We start from the raw sequence: 19,314 nt of genomic DNA on the forward strand, positions 1-19,314 counted from the left end.
GGCTCCTCCCCATGACTTATTCACTTACTGAAGGTTCAGCTTCAGAAAACATCACATTGGAAGATGTTTTTCAGCATATGAATTTTGAGGGCACATAAACATTCAGTTTATTGTACAGAATGAACTATTTGCTATGGATGCTTAATAACCGAGTCAGATTTAAACCCAGTGGATGGTTCATAAACATGTGAATTGCGTTAACATTTTCTGATCACGTTACATGTTAGTGATTCAGCTAAAGAAGCACTCATTACTATATTGACAACAAATGGTTGGCTAATGACCTTCAGACACAGTGAAGTCAGTGGAACCTGAAGTGTGTGATAGCTTATAATAAATCCCAGATCCCTTTTATGAATATGTCATGTATGACAAGCCCAAGAGCTCATGGCAGCTGTGCTGTGTTCCAGGGATTGCCATTGCTGCCTCCAGAGAGGATTCTTCCCCTGATCTAACACCAAGGACAGAGAATCTGCACAGAAACTCACTGTGTCCACAGAGGAACAGTCTTTGCTTCGCAGAAGGGAGATCAGGCCAGCATGCACACAGATTGGTTGCAAGTCCCTGCTTTCTGCTTCCATTAAAGTCTGCATTTGTGGCATGGTTTAATCTGACTGAAGAGCAGAATGAATCAGGGACTTCTGTTTCCTGGGTTGTGCATTTCTTGAAAATATTTCTTGCAACCTCTGAAAGAGCTATGCACTATCTTTTTTATGATTTATTTCATTTATTTGAAAGGGAGGGAGGTGTCTGGACCAGGCTGAAACCAGGAGTCTGGAAATCCATGGGGGCCTCCCAGGTGGGTGGCAGTGACTTAAGTGCTTGGACCATTTTCTGCTGCTTTCCCAGGCACGTGCATCAGAGGGAGGTGGATTGAAGTGGGGGCCCCTAGACTTGAACATGCATTCTTCCAAGGAATGATAAATCGACTGCTTCCAACACTGGCATCTCATATGGGTGCTAGTTTGGATCCTGGCTTCTGTACTTCTTGTCCAGCTCCCTGCTAAAGGCCTGGGAAAAGCAGCACAGATGGCCCAAGTGCTTGGGCCCCTGACCCCCCACATGGAAGACCTGGATGAAGTTCTGGGCTCCTGGCTTTTGCCTGGCCCAACCCTGAATATTGTGCTTTATGTGTAGCTAATGATCAAATGGAGGATGTTTTTTCCTGTCTTTCCATTCTGCTTCTATAACACTTTCAAATAAATAAATATTTAAATATATAAATAAATTAATTCTGTGATAGTTTTTCAAGCTCAGCTCACTTGGGTGAAATGTTGTGTTACAGGTGAAAAGCAGTGGAGATAAGATTACCTTGGTTTTGTGTCTCACATGGAAAAAGAATTTCTCAAGAGAATAGCAAGATTTATTTAAGTCAGAGATCTCCAGCCAGAGTGGCCTGAAGGGGGCGCTTTAAGAGGGGAAAAACCTGAAGGGACTGGTGGTAATGGGGTGTTTAGCAGAATTTGGGGGAAGAAAATACCTTGACAATCAAGTTGACATTCAGTTACAAGGCAGGGACAAAACCCACAAAAAGACATGATCTATAATTTTATTTGCCAAGGGATGGAATAAATCACTTGCTTTTACAGTAAACTGTGAACACAGAAGGATAGAATCAGCACTCTTTTGATATTCTCGTAGTAAAATTGGAAGCTCCCAGGGAGTGGGTGGGCAGGCACTTTTGACTTTACTAAAGGTAACTCTTTTATGCAAAGCAAGCATTTTACACACTAAATTCCCACCAGGAGCACCCATCTGACTTATTCCTTTTAGGCCTCTGGGACTTTCTCATTAAGATAACCATCATTTCTGATAACAACAAGATCATTAGACTTTTCTAACTTTTGGACATTTGTATCAGTAGCATTTTGCATTATCATAACTTAAAATTTGGCACCACTTCACATCTTGACAGTACGTTTAATATAATCCAAATGGCCTTGTTAGTTGGTATCTCTACAAGATGAGAGATATATCCTTTGATATTCCCAGGAGCCCAGATGGACATATCAAAGTCCAAAGAATTTGGAACTTTGTTTTTTTGAATGCCTGTCAAAGATGCCAAGAAGGTTTAAAACATCTGGTATAAACAGAACCCCTTAACATCATGACACAATATAGATCAGATTTGAGCATCATTTCAAAATGATTACTCAAATATGTCAGAATGAGTATATATATTCAAAAAACCATAACTCTTTTAATAAAGAAAACTCAGCTATATTTAAACAATTAGAACTTAAGGGCCAGCACCACGGCTCACTAGTCTAATCCTCTTCCTATGGCACCGGCACCCTGGGTTCTAGTCCTGATTGGGGCGCTGGATTCTGTCCAAGTTGCAGGAAGGCAGTGGAGAAAGGCCCAAGTGCTTGGCCACTGCAGCTGCATGGGAGACCAGGAGGAAGCAATTGGCTCCTGGCTTCGGATCAGCACAGCGCGACGGCCACAGCACACCAGCCATAGCAGCCACTTGGGGGGTGAACCAATAGAAAAAGAAAGACCTTTCTCTCTGTCTCTCTCTCTCTCACTGTCTAACTCTGCCTGTCAAAAAAAAAAAAAAAAAAGAATTTAAAGAGAGGCATAGAGCACAATAGATGACTTCAAAAAAACACAAAATCTGTCTCTTTGATCATCCCAAAAATTAGAAGTAAAACCTTAAATATAAGAGTTAGCACATGGTATCATCCCATAACTTGGAGCAATTTCAATAGTGTCAGAACTAGGGAAGAGAAAATAGGTTAGTGGAGCTGGCTAGAAAACTGATGAAGAGTCACCAATTCAACAAAAACTATTAAAAGGAGATGCTTCAGTTTTTAAACAGATTTTTAGGTTAATTTCAAACTAACATATGTATTGCATATATATGGATTACTATCATATTACATACATAGATATTACTAACATATGTATTGCAACAACCTCATTGTTCTAGCATAGGATAAAATTCCAACTCTATGTCAAAGAAAAGTAGATTAATAGCTTTTGTATCCAAAAGTTTCTTTCTTTCATTACCTTCTGTAATTTCCTAACATCTTCTGCAACTTACATAAACCTTTCTATCTTTTCCATTCCAATCTAGAGTAAATGAGCCATTAGGATAAAGTAATTCTTACTTCACTTTAAACTATGTCCTTAGGTACTCTAAACATTGTCTTTAAAGAAAAGTCTCTTTTCATACCAGGAACACATTTTATTTGTGACCCTTTTCCATCTGCTTATTTCCTTGATTTACATTTTGAAATAACCCTTTAAAGATCTCCAAATTAAGATAACATTTTATAAATAAGAAAACACACTAAATTTCAACCTTAGTTACTTTCAAGCAATGTTGAACTATTTTTCAGATAGTTTTTAAAGCATGTTTGTTAACAAACCCAAATAGATTTTCCACAGAAGATGAGTTGCTAATAGTACTAAAGTTTACATTTAGACACATTTATCTCATTTACATTTACCCAATTTACATTTAGCAATTATACCTAGAAGACCTAAGATGCTGATATGATATCATACCTCTATCCAAATTAAGATCAAAATTACATTTATTTGGAATTCTACTCCTTTTTATCAAACTCCAGGTAGAAATCAGTGACGTAAACCATGGACTGCAAAATCCACTTTAGGGGGCTGACAAGAGCTGATTATCCATTGCTGTTAAACCAAGTTATAAAACAAGCTCAGCAAGATAAAATTCAAAATTTGTAGGCAATGATCTTAAACCTAATGTCTCACTGTAGCTGAAACAAATTTTTGTATATGAGATTGTTATTTACAAAAGACATCTTTTTAGATTTGAAGTTGAATTTTAGTCTTGCTTTCTATTTATCCAAAAAGCACCTTAGGACAATGATGCTTAGTCGACAGTCTACTTGTTAGGACTGCCTCTGAAGCAAAAATTTCAGGCAGCTGCAAGACAGGTCCCATAGGTGACTGTGGGCTAAGGTCCATGGTGCCAGGGACAAGAAGTGCACTGGAGATTGTTCACCATTACGTTAGGTTTAATGGGAGAGGACTCCATCAGAACAGATGGGCACCCTCCAGAGAAATGCCTGAGGAGGAGAATCTGATAGGTGACAGAATAAAGGGCAGTGACCTAAAGAGGCTCCTGTAAGAGCCTGTGAAGAGGCAAGCCACAGGGAGAAAAATTGGAAGCCCTGCAAAGAGATAATAACTTTATACTCCAGACTAAATTCCATTCAACTTTCATTTTATTTTTATTCTTATTTCAAATTTTTTAAAAAAATATTCATTTACTTATTTGAAAGCAGAGAGAGAAGGAAACACCATTCACCTTCTGATTCTCTCCCCAAATACCTGCGATCATTGGCAAGCACTTGCCAGGCAGTTGATCAGTACTCTCTTGAATGATGAGGCCCCATAATGTGAGCCCTCACCTGTTACCAGGGTGCACAGCAGCATGAAGCTGGAATCAGGGGCAGAAAAGGGACTCAATCCCAGTCACTACAACACAGCATTGGGATGTCCACATGGTGTCTTAACTCCAGACCAAGTGTCTGTCCTCTTTTTTCTTTTAATTTTAGCTTTGTCCCCCTTTCATTTTACTGATTATAGAGTACCCTCTGAAGTTACATTCAATATTTCTTATTTACATTAAAGAGCTGTCAAGCCTTGGCATTACAATGATCCTGCAATGAACAGACTAGTACATACACACCACTTCAACTTGGGTATACAAGTCTATGAAAGAAATTTCAAAAAGTGCAATTGGTGTATAAAAAGTCACCTACATTTTAATATTTTATACATAATTGTAAGAGTTGACACTCACATTAACAAATACGAGCGACTCTCAATTTCCCAAATTCCTTGCTTTCTCAGTGTGCAGTTAAAGCTATTTTTCCTTGCCCTTTATAAAGGTGAAAAAGGAAACACATAATTTTACTTTGCATATCTTTTATTATCAGTAAAGTTAAGCATTTCACTCTTTATTTTGGCTATTTAGAAAATGTGGCTGCTGTTCTAAGCTCACTGATATACAAGGACTCATTACAATTTAAAAATCTCCATCTGTAGCACAAATTGTGCTTTTTTTTCTTCATCTTGCCATGCATTTTAGCTTCATTCAAATTGTTTTTATGAAGAATTTCATTATATTCCAATTTACATCCCAATTCATCATAATAATGCAATAAAAATTCAGTTTGTCTTTTTAGGATACAAAGCCCTGATATCCTTTAATAATTATATTTCATTTTTAAATTTTTTTCTTCTTTTTTTTATTTAGTATATATAAATTTCCAAAGTTCAGTTTATGGATTACAATGGCTCCCTCCCCCATAACTTCCCTCCAACTCGCACCCCTCCCATCTCCCGCTACCTCTCCCATTCCATTCACATCAAGATTCATTTTCTATCTTTATATACAGAAGCTCGATTTAGTATATATTAAGTAAAGGTTTCATCTGTTTGCACCCACATAGAAACACAAAGTATAAAATACTGTTTCAGTACTAGTTATAGCATTACTTCACATTGGACAACACATTAAGGACAGATCCCACATGAGAAGTAAGTACACAGTAACTCCTGTTGTTGACTTAACAAGTTGACACTCTTGTTTATGGCGTCAGTAATCTCCCTAGGATCTAGTCATGAGCTGCCAAGGCTATGGAAGCCTTTTGAGTTTGCTGACTTCGATCTTATTCCGACAGGGTCATAGTCAAAGTGGAAGTTCTCTCCTCCCTTCAGAGAAAGGTACCTCCTTCTTTGATGACCCGTTCTTTCCACTGGGATCTCACTCACAGAGATCCTTCATTTAGCTCTTCTTTTTTTTTTTTTTTTTTTTTTTTCCAGAGTGTCTTGGCTTTCCATGTCTAAAATATTCTCATGGGCTCTTCAGCCTGATCCAAATGCCTTAAGGGCTGATTCTGAGGCCAGAGTGCTGTTTAGGACATCTGCCATTCTATGAGTCTGCTGTGTATCCCGCTTCCTATGATGGATCATTCTCTCCCTTTTTGATTCTATCAGTTAGTATTAGCAGACACTAGTCTTGTTTGTGTGATCCCTTTGACTCTTAGACCTATCAATGTGATCAATTGTGAACTGAAATTGATCACTTGGACTAGTGAGATGGCATTGGTACATGCCAACTTGTTGAAGTGAAATGGACACTATGAGAAACAGTGACTTGATCAGCTCTTGTCCTGACTGTTGATGTACAATATAATATTTTATCAATTTTAGTATTTTTCTGTTCCAGTACTATTGGTTGAACTCTGTAATTAACACACAATTATTCTTAAGTGTTTAAATTTTAACTGAAAAGTGATATCTATTAAATATAAGAGTGGGAATAAGAGATGGAGGAGATGTACAATTTCATACATGCTCAATCGAACTTACCCCAAATGGTGGAGTTAGAAATGTTCCAGGGGATTCCAATACAATCCCATCATTTGTAAATTTTTAATGAAACTTGTATGACATACATACTTTTTACGATGAGCAACACTATTATGCTATTAAAATGAAGAAGAAAGCCCATTTTATATTTTCCTGCCCAGGAAATCTCAGCCTATAAAATTCTTCGACTCAGTCTTAACAGCCTTGAAATACCTGCCTTTGACAGCCTACCCAATACGGAACCAAATATACCACCCACAAAAGAAAGAATCGCTGAAGACCACCCTTCTTGATTTTTAATTGCTGCCATATCTTCTGTTATCCGATTAATCTCTTTATGTAGCATATCAGCTTCCTTATTAAATCCTTCTGTAAGCATGTCTTTTTGAACCTATGAAATAGAAAGTCCACTTTTCAAAAACTTTGTAATTAAGCATAAGAGTTTTACATTTAACCATGTCAGCATTTAAGCACATATCTCTATTTTTCTACCATTTTAGAGGGTTTTTTTTAGGAATTTGTCCACCTACAAGCCAGAAGTTTTGACTTGAATAAGAGAAAATCCATGGTTTAACGTTTGTGAGATTTCCTTAGCACCATTTCCCCAGGGCAAAGTGGGGAGTTTTGTGTAGACACAAAGAAAGCTCATTGGGAAAGAATGTGGATTAAATTTTTTTTTAGTGGAAAGTAAAATAGCAAGGTTTATTAGGGAAGGGACATCTGTAAGAACGGATGGGGACCTCTCCAGACAGAACCTGAGAGAGAGTACCCAGTCGCTTGGACTTGGGGAGAACGATGTTACATGGTTGAGTGGAGAGAATACACCTGGGCAGGCGATGCAGGCGGCTCAGCATGGAGGCAGAGGCCTGAGAGCACAGTCCGTTGACGCTGGGTTTTTTAAGGAGATGGGTCTTTGTCTTCACACATCTCCTCCTAAAATTGGCTCTCATTTCCATGAGGTGGCACAGCTGAGCTCATCTAGCAACTAGTGAGAAGTGCTGACACCACACAGGACACTGCTTATCAAACCCCACGCTGGGACAAAGGATGTATGTTACATTAGTCATAAAGGATGATCAGGCAGATCTGGAAACAATGGACCAGATTCAGAGTCCTCCATTTTCTATCAGGTCAAATTTGATATTATCAGACCAGATAAACCTATTTCAGTCTCTTTGAGAGTTGTTCCAGAAATCTCAAGCACCAGTAGCTAAGGTCCCATTGCATAGGGGCTTAGTGAGACCATTTCACAGTTGGAGCAACAACTGCAGCCCCAAACCCAGGAGAATGTCATTTGTGCCTCCAAAGTCCAACACTCCAGAAAGGGCTGGAGTCTCCTAGATTTCCATGCTTCAGGGGGACCCAGGTGTATTTGAGGTTGCAGTGGGACAATTGTCTTTTAGGTTCCCTCTGGGATGACACCTGTGCTTGGCATTGGGTCCCGCCCTTCCCAGCATCCAGAACACTGTCCCCCGGGGCACCGCCCAGCCCCCAGACTCACCTTCAGCTTGTGCTCCAGCATCCTCTCCTGCTCTCTGAAGAGGTCCTCCCTTTCCTGCTCCATCTTCTCCTTCAGTTGAGCGATGTTCTCCTGGAAGCTTCTCTCTTGAGCCTCTATCTTTTGCTGCATCTCCTGCTCCCTCTGTCTTAGCACTTCCCGTTCCTTCTCAGCGGCCTCCCTCTTGGCCTCCTCAGCTGTTTCACAAACATTAACAAGGGAAGAAAAACCGTTGAGTTCAAGACCAGGCAGCTTTGACAGCAATGCTGCAAGTGGGAGGGGACGATCTTCCCCTAAACAGGAAGGGGATGTTCCAGAATGTGCCAGAAAGGCACTGATTGGCTGGATGTGCAGCCCAACTGCCCTTGTTATTTTCAGGTTTAGCAGACCATGTGCTCAGTAGTCTGAGGAAGTCTCTTATTCCAGGAAAAACGTCTCCTTCAATTCACAGGAGTTCATCTCAGGAACCTCCCCACCCTCCTGTGAGCTGAGCCCGGCCCCGTACCTGCTAGGGCCTTCTCTGCATCAGTGAGAGCCTTGTCTGCCTGCAGGATGGAGTTCTCTGTTGCTGCCTGAGACTGCAGGAAGGTCTGGAGCACCTCAGTTGCCTGGAAACCAGCAAGGAGGAAAAGTACTTATGATGTGGAAATTACTGTGTTAAAAGTACAAATCTGACTGTGTATTTTCTGCATCATTCTTAGGCCAGGGCTGAAATTCCAAGCTTTTTGTGAGGCATAGACACCCTGTGGAGCAGCCCCCTTTCCAGCAGCACCCTTTCCCGGGATGCTGCCCACCACCGTCCACAACCCCCAAGCACAGCCAACATAAAGCTTTTACTTTTTTGCAGTGAGGACATTAGTGATCTCCCTTACCAGAGTACAAGTGTGTGATATGTCAATTTCATTGTAAACACCCTGATGTATTGTGAAGTACAGAACGTATGCATCCCAGAATTGAATGTTTATAATTTCTTTTTTTTTTATTAAACTTTTATTTAATGCATATAAATTTCCAAAGTACAGCTTATGGATTACAATGGCTTCCCCCCCATACCGTCCCTCCCACCCACAACCCTTCCCTTTCCCACTCCCTCTCCCCTTCCATTCACATCAAGATTCATTTTCGATTATCTTAATATACAGAAGATCAGCTTAGTATACATTAAGTATGGATTTCAACAGTTTGCTCCCACACAGAAACATAAAGTGAAAAATAATAGATGATTTTTTTTTAAATGATGATGAAATCAGAGCAGACCTATTGTCATGTTTAATCCCAGTGAGAGTCAAGTTGGGAATTGATAATTTCTTTCTTTTCTTTTTCTTTTTTTTTTTTTTACAGAGGATCAGTTTAGTATGCATTAAGTAAGGATTTCAACAGTTTGCACCCCCATAGAAACACAAAGTGAAATATATTGTTTGAGTACTCATTATAGCATTAAATCTCAATGTACAGCACATTAAGGACAGAGATCCTACATGAGGAGTAAGTGCACAGTGACTCCTGTTGTTGACTTTACCAATTGACACTCCTGTCTATGGCATCAGTAATCTCCCTGTGCTCCAGTCATGAGTTTCCAAGGCTATGGAAGCCCTCTGAGTTCTCCGACTCTTCTCTTGTTTAGACAAGGTCATAGTCAAAGTGGAGGTTCTCTCCTCCCTTCAGAGAATGTTTATAATTTCTGACCACTATATTCCTTTTGCATCTTTTCTCAGGTCCGGTAATCTTCATTTTACTCTCTTTTGTTTTGTTTTGTTTTGTTTTGACAGGCAGAGTGGACAGTGAGAGAGAGAGACAGAGAGAAAGGTCTTCCTTTTGCCATTAGTTCACCCTCCAATGGCCGCCACGGCCGGCGCATTGCGCTGATCCGAAGGCCGGAGCCAGGTGCTTATCCTGGTCTCCCATGGGGTGCAGGGCCCAAGCACTTGGGCCATCCTCCACTGCACTCCCGGGCCACAGCAGAGAGCTGGCCTGGAAGAGGGGCAACTGGGACAGAATCCGGTGCCCCGACTGGGACTAGAACCCGGTGTGCCGGCGCCGCAAGGCGGAGGATTAGCCTAGTGAGCCGTGGCGCCGGCCCATTTTACTCTCTGTTAACATGAGCTTGGCATTTCTTTTTCTTCCATATAAAAGTAAATCATGTAGTATTTGTCTTTCTGCTTCTGTTTCATTTGACTTACCAAAATGTTCTCCATGTTTGTTCCTAGTGTCATAAATGAAACAATTTCTTTCTTTTAAACCTAATGATGTTCCTGTGTGTGTGTGTGTGTGTGTGTGTCTGTGTATGTGTGTAATTATATAGAATACTTTCTCCATACTTCTTCCACTGATGGATACTGAGGTCATTTACTTATCTTGGCTGTTGCAAATGTTGCTGTATTGAACATAAGAGTATAAATATCTCTTCAACTTACTGATTCTATTTCCTTTGGAAATACATTCCGAAGGCCATTGAAAGCTATTAAACTAGAAAAAACAAATTTGATAAAAATGTGGGATATAAAATTAGCATAAAATAATCCATAGCACTAACTAGCTGTTTGAAAAGGAAATTAAAGAAGTAATTTCATTTACAAAAGCAAGATAAAAGAAAGCACTTAATAATGAATTTTTAAGGTATAGATCTATACTCTGTAAATATTAGTCCAGTGATGAAAAGAAACTGAAGATAAAACAAATGGCATGGGAATGGCGCCGTGGCTCACTTGGCTAATCCTCTGCCTGCGGTGCCGGCATCAGGTTCTAGTCCCAGTTGCTCCTTTTCCAGTCCAGCTCTCTGCTACGGCCCGGGAAGGCAGTGGAGGATGGCTCAAGTGCTTGGGTGCTTGCACCCACGGGGGAGACCAGGAGGAAGCACCTGGATCCTGCTTTGGATCAGCGCAGCGCCGGCTGTAGCAGCCATTTGGGGGGTGAACCGAAAGAAGGAAGACCTTTCTCTCTGTCTCTCTCTCTCTCACTATCTCTATCAAAAAAATGGAACATTACCTAATATTGATTGGTTAGAGGTATTAGTATTGTTAAAATGTCCATAGTACCCAAAATAGCATAAAGCTTCCATGTAATCCCTATCAAAACTCTAATGATATATTTTACAGAATATTACAAGAAGTATCCCAAATTTCGTAGGCAAGTGCAAAATACTGAGTATTAAAAAACAGTCTTGCACTACAAAAAAAAAAAAAAAAAAAAAAACCTCAGGCATCCCCTTTGAATTCTAAGTATACCACAAAGCTTTAGCAGCCTTTTTTTAAAGATTTATTTATTTATTTGAAAGTCAGAGTTACACACAGAGAAGAGAGGGAGAGAGAGAGACAGAGACAGAGACAGAGATAGAGAGAAAGAGGCAGAAAGAGAGAGAGAGAGGTCTTCCATCTGATGGTTCACTCCCCAATTGGCTGCAATGGCCAGAGCTGCGCAGATATGAAGCAAGAGGCAGGAGCTTCTCTTGTGTCTCCCATGTGGGTACAGGGGCCCAAGGACTTGGGCCATCTTCCACTGCTTTCCCAAGCCGTAGCAGAGAGCTGGATGGGAAGTGGAGCAGCCGGGTCTTGAACTAGCGTCCATATGGTATGCCGGCACTTCAGGCCAGGGCATTAACCAGCTGCGCCACAGCGCTGGCCCCTCTAGCAGCTTTAATACTGGCATAAGAACTGATACATGGGGAGCCAGTGCTGTGGCGCAGTAGGTTAATCCCCGCCTGTGGTGCCGGTATACAATATGGGTGCCGGTTCTGGTCCCCGCTGCTCCTCTTCCAATCCAGCTCTCTGTTATGGCCTGGGAAAGCAGCAGAAGATGGCCCAGGTGCTTGGGTCTCTGCACTCACATGGGATACCCAAAGGAATTTCTTGGCTCCTGGATTCAAATCAGCCCATCTCCAGCCATTGCAGCCATTTGGGGAGTGAACCAACTGAAGGAAGACCTTTCTCTCTGTCTCTCAGTCTTACTGTTTGTAACTCTACCACTCAAATAAATAAATAATTTTTTTTTTCTAAAAAAACCTGATACATGCAACAGAAAAGAGAACCTGGAAATAAGCCCATACATATACAGTAAACTAATTTGAATAAAGGGATCAGGAATATATGTTAAGTAGAGAAGAGTCTCCTCATGAAATGCTGGGAAAACTGGATATACAAGAGTGAGTTTGGCCCTTATTTTACATCATATTGAAAAATAAGCTAAATACTAAAGATTGAAAACTTCAATAAAGACTGGAAAGCATAATACTCCTACAGGAAAAGATAAGAAAAAAGATGTTAGATAGTAGCCTGGACAGTGATTTTTTTGCCTTCATTGCTAAAAGCACAAGTAATAACAGCAAAAAGAAACAAGGAAACTATGTCAAATTAGAAAGTCCTTGCACATCTAAAGAAACAATCAACAAAATGAAAAGGACATATATGGAATGAGAGACCGTATTGGTAAGCTATATACCTCATAAGAGGCTGATATTGAAAATATATAAATATGTCATACAAATCAATAGGAAGACACAATAGAGCTGACTTAAAGATGGGCAAAGTGCTTTTATAGACAATTCTCGAAAGGAGACACTCAAATGACTAACCACTATATAAGAACATCTTCAATGTTAATAATCATTTGGGAAATACATCAAACCATAATGAGATATCAGTTCACACCTGTTAGAATGGCTATTATATGGGATCACTGTTTTGGTGCAGCAAGTAAGGCCGCCACTTACAACTCTGGCATCCCATATCAGCACAACCGTTCAAGTCCCAGTTGGTCTGTTTCCATTCTATCTCCATGCTAATGTGCCTGGAAAATAGCAGAATGGCCCAAATACGTGGGTCCCTGCAATCCACAAGGGAGATTCAGATGGAATACCAGGCTCTTGGTTTAGCAATGATCACCATGGCTGTTGTGGGCAGTTAGGAAGTTAACAGGCAGATGAAAGATCTCTTTCTCTCCAACTCTCCCTTCTCTCTGTTATTCTGACTTTCCAATAAATAAAAATAAATCTATACTTTTATGATTTGAAATTTAGGAAATATTGATAAAGATGTAGAGAAAGGGGAACCCCTACACAACTGTTGGGGGAACATAAACTGGTACAATCATTACAGAAACAGAATGAAGATCCCCCCCAAAAATAATTGAGTTTCTGGCCAAGTAGATAGACCAGCCTTGTCAACTGGGCTGCTTGCTGAGTGGGTTAACAGAAGGCAAATTGTTAGCTTTTCTGTGCATCTTGTTCAATACCTGTATAATAGGAATGATGTTAGTACCTGATTTATAGTATTCTGTGAATTAGACTGATAATCCAATAAAATAACATAAAACTCTACTTGGTATAGGGAGTGAATGTCATGAAGGTCATCATCATCATCATTATTACTATCAGTGCACACCACTAGCGTAACCAGATCCACAGCATGTCCAACTCAGTATGAATTTGTCCACCCCAGATGAGATCATAATCATTTTGAAAATAGTTTTCTTCACTCAACACGAAGACTATCCTTTGTTTGAGAAAAAAAAGAAAGAAAACAAAGCAAAGAAATGGTTCTCACACCAGGATTTCTGATTCGAGCTTCTCTCTGGGAAAAAATATTTCTAGGTTACCTAGGAATATATAACTATATATGGATCTTAAAATAGTATTTTTTAAAAAAATGGCAGCATTAGCCTGTTTTCCATGATTCTAACATCCTTGAAATGGGTTGACTTACAGAGGTGTGTTTAGCTCACAGTCTGAATGTTCAGGGACACATCACCTGCCTGGGCATGGCTCTGACCAACATGGCTCTGACTCTCACAGAGGACAACATCACACTGGAATGTGTAGAATGAAGACATTAGGTTGCCAGAGAGTCAGTCAGGGATCAGCCCTCGTTTCTACAACAAATTGATCTCAGAATTAACTCAAGGTCCCATGAGAACTATGACTATAATCTCCTCTAAAGGCAGCCCCTAATGAACTAACATCCTCCCATTTGGCTCCATCTCCCAAAGTTCTCATCACCTCTCACATGGCCACAGAGAGGGTGAGGACGATGTCTCAGAAACATCAACCCTGGAGGACTAATATCCAGAACATAGCAAATGTTTCCCTCCACCGTGATGCTGTGCTCCTCATTTTCAAAACAAGCACCAAAGATCCCACAACTCTACTCTGTTGACCAACTCTCCCCCACTGTTTCTCACCTTCACTCCCTTCCTGGGCACCAGCTCATACTCCTCTTCAATCCTTTTTCTTGCTTCTAAGTAGAGACGGTGGCCTCCAGGCGCAGAGAAAACTCCTCTTGAAATACTTTCCATCAGGGACGCTGAGAGCCGTGTAAGCTCAGCCTGGCAGTATTTGACAGAGGCCTCTTCATTCTGCAGCAGGAAGTCTTCCTTTTTCTGCTCTGTGGTTTCCTGCCAGGGAAACGTAGGTTCACACATTAGAAAGGAATGAGTAGCAGGGAAGGTCCACCTGTGATACACGTGGCAGGAGGATTTGGACGGCCTCAGAGTAGACCAGAACAAAGAATGGACCTGCAGTCAGGAGACTTACTTCACTGTTACTTCTGGTCATTGCCTGTTTCACCTTTGCAAAGCCACGTATTTCTCGTCGGGGAGAGGCCCAGGCTCAATATCTGTAAATGAGGGTCAGAAGCCCTGAGCTCTGTGGTTCTTTAATAAATAATAAGATTAACAGTAGCCTGGCCACCAAGACTAACAATAGAAAGGTGAATTTTGACTGCAATTAAAATTTCCTCGGAGCATATGGATTGCGATAGAAATTTATAGGAATATATGCAATAATATCTCACTAATTGTTTAGGTGTATTTTGAACCAACTTTTGAACCCTTTATGAATGCTTTCGATGATGGCTTGAATTCATGAATATAAAAGAAAAGAGTTTTTTGTTTGTATTTGAAAGTTACAATCCAACTGGGTTTCCTCAATACAAATTGAGAGACTCTTTTGCATTTTTACTTTAGGCCCAGATGCATAAAAAGATAAATTTTAAATAAAGGTGCCTGCAGTCAATAGAATTAAGTCCATAAGAGAAGTCCATAAGATTTCTCTCCTCTTGGTGTCCATATTCATCATATTCACTGAATTGAGAATATGATATCTGTTACTCTTATGGTTGGATCATGATATATAGCAAAAATTGACTTTACAGTCAAAGGAACGTATCTGGCATTATCCAATCACATGATGCCTTAAAAGTATTTTTCACTAGTTGGTGTCAGAAAAGGAAACCAGAGAAATTAGAAACGAGAAGGGTTTGGTGCAAACTTTAAAATATTTAAAGATACAGGGGTTCCCTTAGAAATTCATTTGAGGACCAAGCCCATCTGACACCTTCTTTCCGTCTGTCTACACTGAGCAGAGGACACAGACACCCTGACATGCATATCTGCAAACAGAACTCTATGATAATAATGTGCGCTGTTTTCAGCTGCTAAACTCATGATAATTCATTTTGCTGTACCAAAAAATAAAGTGTCCATCCTTTAGAAAAAGGGTGACCTGTAGCCCATAAAGCTCAAACTCTCCCTCTTTGCAGATGATATGATTCTTTACTTAGGGGACCCAAAGAACTCTACTAAGAGACTATTGGAACTCATAGAAGAGTTTGGCAAAGTGGCAGGATATAAAATCAATGCACAAAAATCAACAGCCTTTGTATATACAGACAATGCCATGGCTGAGGAAGAACTTCTAAGATCAATCCCATTCACAATAGCTACAAAAACAATCAAATACCTTGGAATAAACTTAACCAAGGATGTTAAAGATCTCTACGATGAAAATTACAAAACCTTAAAGAAAGAAATAGAAGAGGATACCAAAAAATGGAAAAATCTTCCATGCTCATGGATTGGAAGAATCAATATCATCAAAATGTCCATTCTCCCAAAAGCAATTTATAGATTCAAGGCAATACCAATCAAAATACTGAAGACCTTCTTCTCAGATCTGGAAAAAATGATGCTGAAATTCATATGGAGACACAGGAGACCTCGAATAGCTAAAGCAATCTTGTACAACAAAAACAAAGCCAGAGGCACCACAATACCAGATTTCAGGACATACTACATGGCAGTTGTTATCAAAAGAGCATGGTGCTGGTACAGAACCAGATGGATAAACCAATGGAACAGAATAGAAACACCAGAAATCAATCCAAACATCTATAGCCAACTTACATTTGATCAAGGATCCAAAAAAAATCCCTGGAGTAAGGACAATCTATTCAATACATGGTGCTGGGAAAATTGGATTTCCACATGCAGAAGCATGAAGCAAGACCCCTACCTTTCACCTTACACAAAAATCCACTCAACATGGATTAAAGACTTAAATCTATGACCCGACACCATCAAATTATTAGGGAACATTGGAGAAACCCTGCAAGATATAGGTACTTGCAAAGACTTCTTGGAAAAGATACCAGAAGCACAGGCAGTCAAAGCGAAAATTAACATTTGGGATTACATCAAATTGAGAAGTTTCTGTACTGCAAAAGAAACAGTCAGGAGAGTGAAGAGACAACCGACAGAATGGGAAAAAATATTTGCAAACTATGCAACAGATAAAGGGTTAATAACCAGAATCTACAAAGAGATCAAGAAACTCCACAAGATCAAAACAAACAACCCACGTAAGAGATGGGCCAAGGACCTCAATAGACGTTTTTCAAAAGAGGAAATCCAAAGGGCCAACAGACACATGAAAAAATGTTCAAGATCACTAGCAATCAGGGAAATGCAAATCAAAACCACTATGAGGTTTCACCTCACCCCGGTTAGAATGGTTCACATGCAGAAATCTACCAACAATAGATGCTGGAGAGGATGTGGGGAAAAAGGGACACTAACCCACTGTTGGTGGGAATGCAAACTGGTTAAGCCACTATAGAAGTCAGTCTGGAGATTCCTCAGAAACCTGAATATAACCCTGCCATGCAACCCAGCCATCCCACTCCTTGGAATTTACCCAAAGGAAATTAAATTGGCAAACAAAAAAGCTGTCTGCACCTTAATGTTTATTACAGCTCAATTCATAATAGCTAAGACCTGGAACCAACCCAAATGCACACCAACAGTAGACTGGATGAAGAAATTATGGGACATGTACTCTATAGAATACTATTAAGCAGTCAAAAACAATGAAATCCGGTCATTTGCAACAAAATGGAGGAATCTGGAAAACACTATGCCGAGTGAATTAAGCCAGTCCCAAAGGGACAAATATCATATGTTCTCCCTGATCGGCGACAACTAACTGAGCACCAAAGGGGAAACCTATGGAAGTGAAATGGACACTATGAGAAACAGGGACTTGATCAGCCCTTTTGCTGAATGTTGATGAACAACTTCATACTTTATCCCTTTTAGTATTTTTTGTTCTACTTAATACTATTGGTTGAACTCTTTAATTAACACACAACTATTCTTAGGTGTTTAAATTTAACTGAAAAGTGATCCCTGTTAAATATAAGAGTGAGAATAAGAGAGGGAGGAGATGTACAATTTGGGACACGCTCAATCAGAGTTGCCCTAAATGGGGGACTTAGAAACATGCCAGGGGATTCCCATTCAATCAATCATGGTTGCATGAACCAATGCCATCTCACTAGTCCAAGTGATCAATTTCAGTTCACAATTGATCACACTGATAGGTCTAAGAGTCAAAGGGATCACACATACAAGACTAGTGTCTGCTAATACTAACTGATAGAATCAAAAAGGGAGAGAATGATCCATCATAGGAAGCGGGATACACAGCAGACTCATAGAATGGCAGATGTCCTAAACAGCACTCTGGCCTCAGAATCAGCCCTTAAGGCATTTGGATCTGGCTGAAGAGCCCATGAGAATATTTTAGACATGGAAAGCCAAGACACTCTGGAAAAATAAACCTATATGAAAGATCTCTGCAAGTGAGATCCCAGTTGAAAGAATGGGGCCATCAAAGAAGGAGGTACCTTTCTCTGAAGGGAGGAGAGAACTTCCACTTTGACTATGACCCTCTCGGAATAAGATCGAAGTCAGCAAACTCAAAAGGCTTCCATAGCCTTGGCAGCTCATGACTAGATCCTAGGGAGATTACTGACGCCATAAACAAGAGTGTCAATTTGTTAAGTCAACAACAGGAGTTACTGTGTACTTACTTCTCATGTGGGATCTGTCCTTAATGTGTTGTCCAATGTGAAGTAATGCTATAACTAGTACTGAAACAGTATTTTACACTTTGTGTTTCTATGTGGGTGCAAACAGATGAAACCTTTACTTAATATACACTAAATCGATCTTCTGTATATAAAGATAATTGAAAATGAATCTTTATGTGAATGGAATGGAAGAGGTAGAGGGAGATGGGAGGGGTGCGAGTAGGAGGGAAGTTATGAGGGGGGGAAGCCATCGTAATCCATAAACTGTACTTTGGAAATTTATATTTACTAAATAAAAGTTAAAAAAAAAGATATTTAAAGATACAGAGGTTCCTTTAGAAATAGATTTGAGGACCAAGCCCATCTGACACCTTCTTTCCGTCTGTCTACACTGAGCAGAGGACACAGACACCCTGACATGCATAGCTGCAAACAGAACTGTATGATAATAATGTGCGCTGTTTTCAGCTGCTAAACTCATGATAATTCATTTTGCTGTACCTAAAAAAAGTGTCTGTCCTTTAGAAAAAGGCTGACCTGTAGTCCATAGAGCTCTTTCATTCTCTAGAATCAGGATGCCCCCTACTATGGTAGGGGGATGATCACAGGGTGAAAAGATAGACTTTAGCTGTCATCCAGAAAGGCTGTCGCTGGCAAGGATAGATGTTCAGATGTTTACCAAAAGGTTCTTCTGGAATTCCCTGGTTTCATCCTTGAAGGAGTGCTCCATGAAGATTTCAACGGCTTCCCTCTCACAGGCTGCGTGCAGGTCCAGCAGCTCCTGGAGCGTGTCTGTGGGGAGCACCAGTCGCTGGGCCATCTGCCTGCTGTAGTGCTCGGCTGCCTTCTGCACGGCTGCAGCATTCTCACGCTGGGCCAGAGTCGTCACTGCGTTCTCCAAGCAAGGGACGGCTCCGCTGTTGATGGCATCTACGTACATCTCCACCAGACGGCCCAGCCCTGAATAGCGCATAATGTTGAGGGAATAAATACATAGTTCACATTCATTGCTTTCACAGGATTTATGAATCAGCATCCCAAACATCAAAACCATTCTACTTATCTTGAAGTGTTCTTTTCCTGCTCCTCCTCCTTCCCTTCCTCCTCCTTTTCTTCTCTCTTCCTCCTCTGGTTTTTTCTTCTATTCTTCCTTTCCCATCTTACTCTCTGAATCCTTCTCTGAATTATAACATGGTTCTTGATTCTATTCACCCTTTCTACTATGGTTCACAAATTCACAAATATTCAAAATTAAATAATTGATTATAAGTAATATCACTTAGAGGTTTCTAGAAAAATTCTTTTCCATTTAAA

The 19,314-nt window shown here is 40.3% G+C and overlaps 2 protein-coding genes across 5 annotated transcripts in view; one reads left to right on the top strand and one right to left on the bottom strand.

The window, feature by feature from the left end:
- LOC100346985 (guanylate-binding protein 7) overlaps positions 1-19,314 on the top strand; it is a 144,718-nt gene that overhangs the window by 53,549 nt on the left and 71,855 nt on the right. The window lies entirely within an intron of this gene.
- LOC100347754 (guanylate-binding protein 7) overlaps positions 1-19,314 on the bottom strand; it is a 63,204-nt gene that overhangs the window by 10,363 nt on the left and 33,527 nt on the right. For 2 of the 3 annotated variants that reach the window (XM_008264924.5, XM_070078116.2), the window contains 5 exons: positions 18,680-18,960; positions 14,033-14,245; positions 8,367-8,469; positions 7,865-8,058; positions 4,191-6,754 (listed from right to left, as the gene is read on the bottom strand). In XM_008264924.5, coding sequence (XP_008263146.4) covers positions 6,536-6,754; positions 7,865-8,058; positions 8,367-8,469; positions 14,033-14,245; positions 18,680-18,960 — 1,010 coding nt within the window. In that variant the 3' untranslated portion in view covers positions 4,191-6,535. Of the gene's footprint in view, positions 1-4,190; positions 6,755-7,864; positions 8,059-8,366; positions 8,470-14,032; positions 14,246-18,679; positions 18,961-19,314 lie in introns of those variants that run through there. The other variant, XM_089300414.1, reaches the window with a different exon arrangement.

This window comes from Oryctolagus cuniculus, chromosome 7, assembly GCF_051225735.1.
Source record: "Oryctolagus cuniculus isolate XC-2025 breed Fujian yellow rabbit chromosome 7, ASM5122573v1, whole genome shotgun sequence".
Lineage (NCBI taxonomy): Eukaryota > Metazoa > Chordata > Mammalia > Lagomorpha > Leporidae > Oryctolagus > Oryctolagus cuniculus.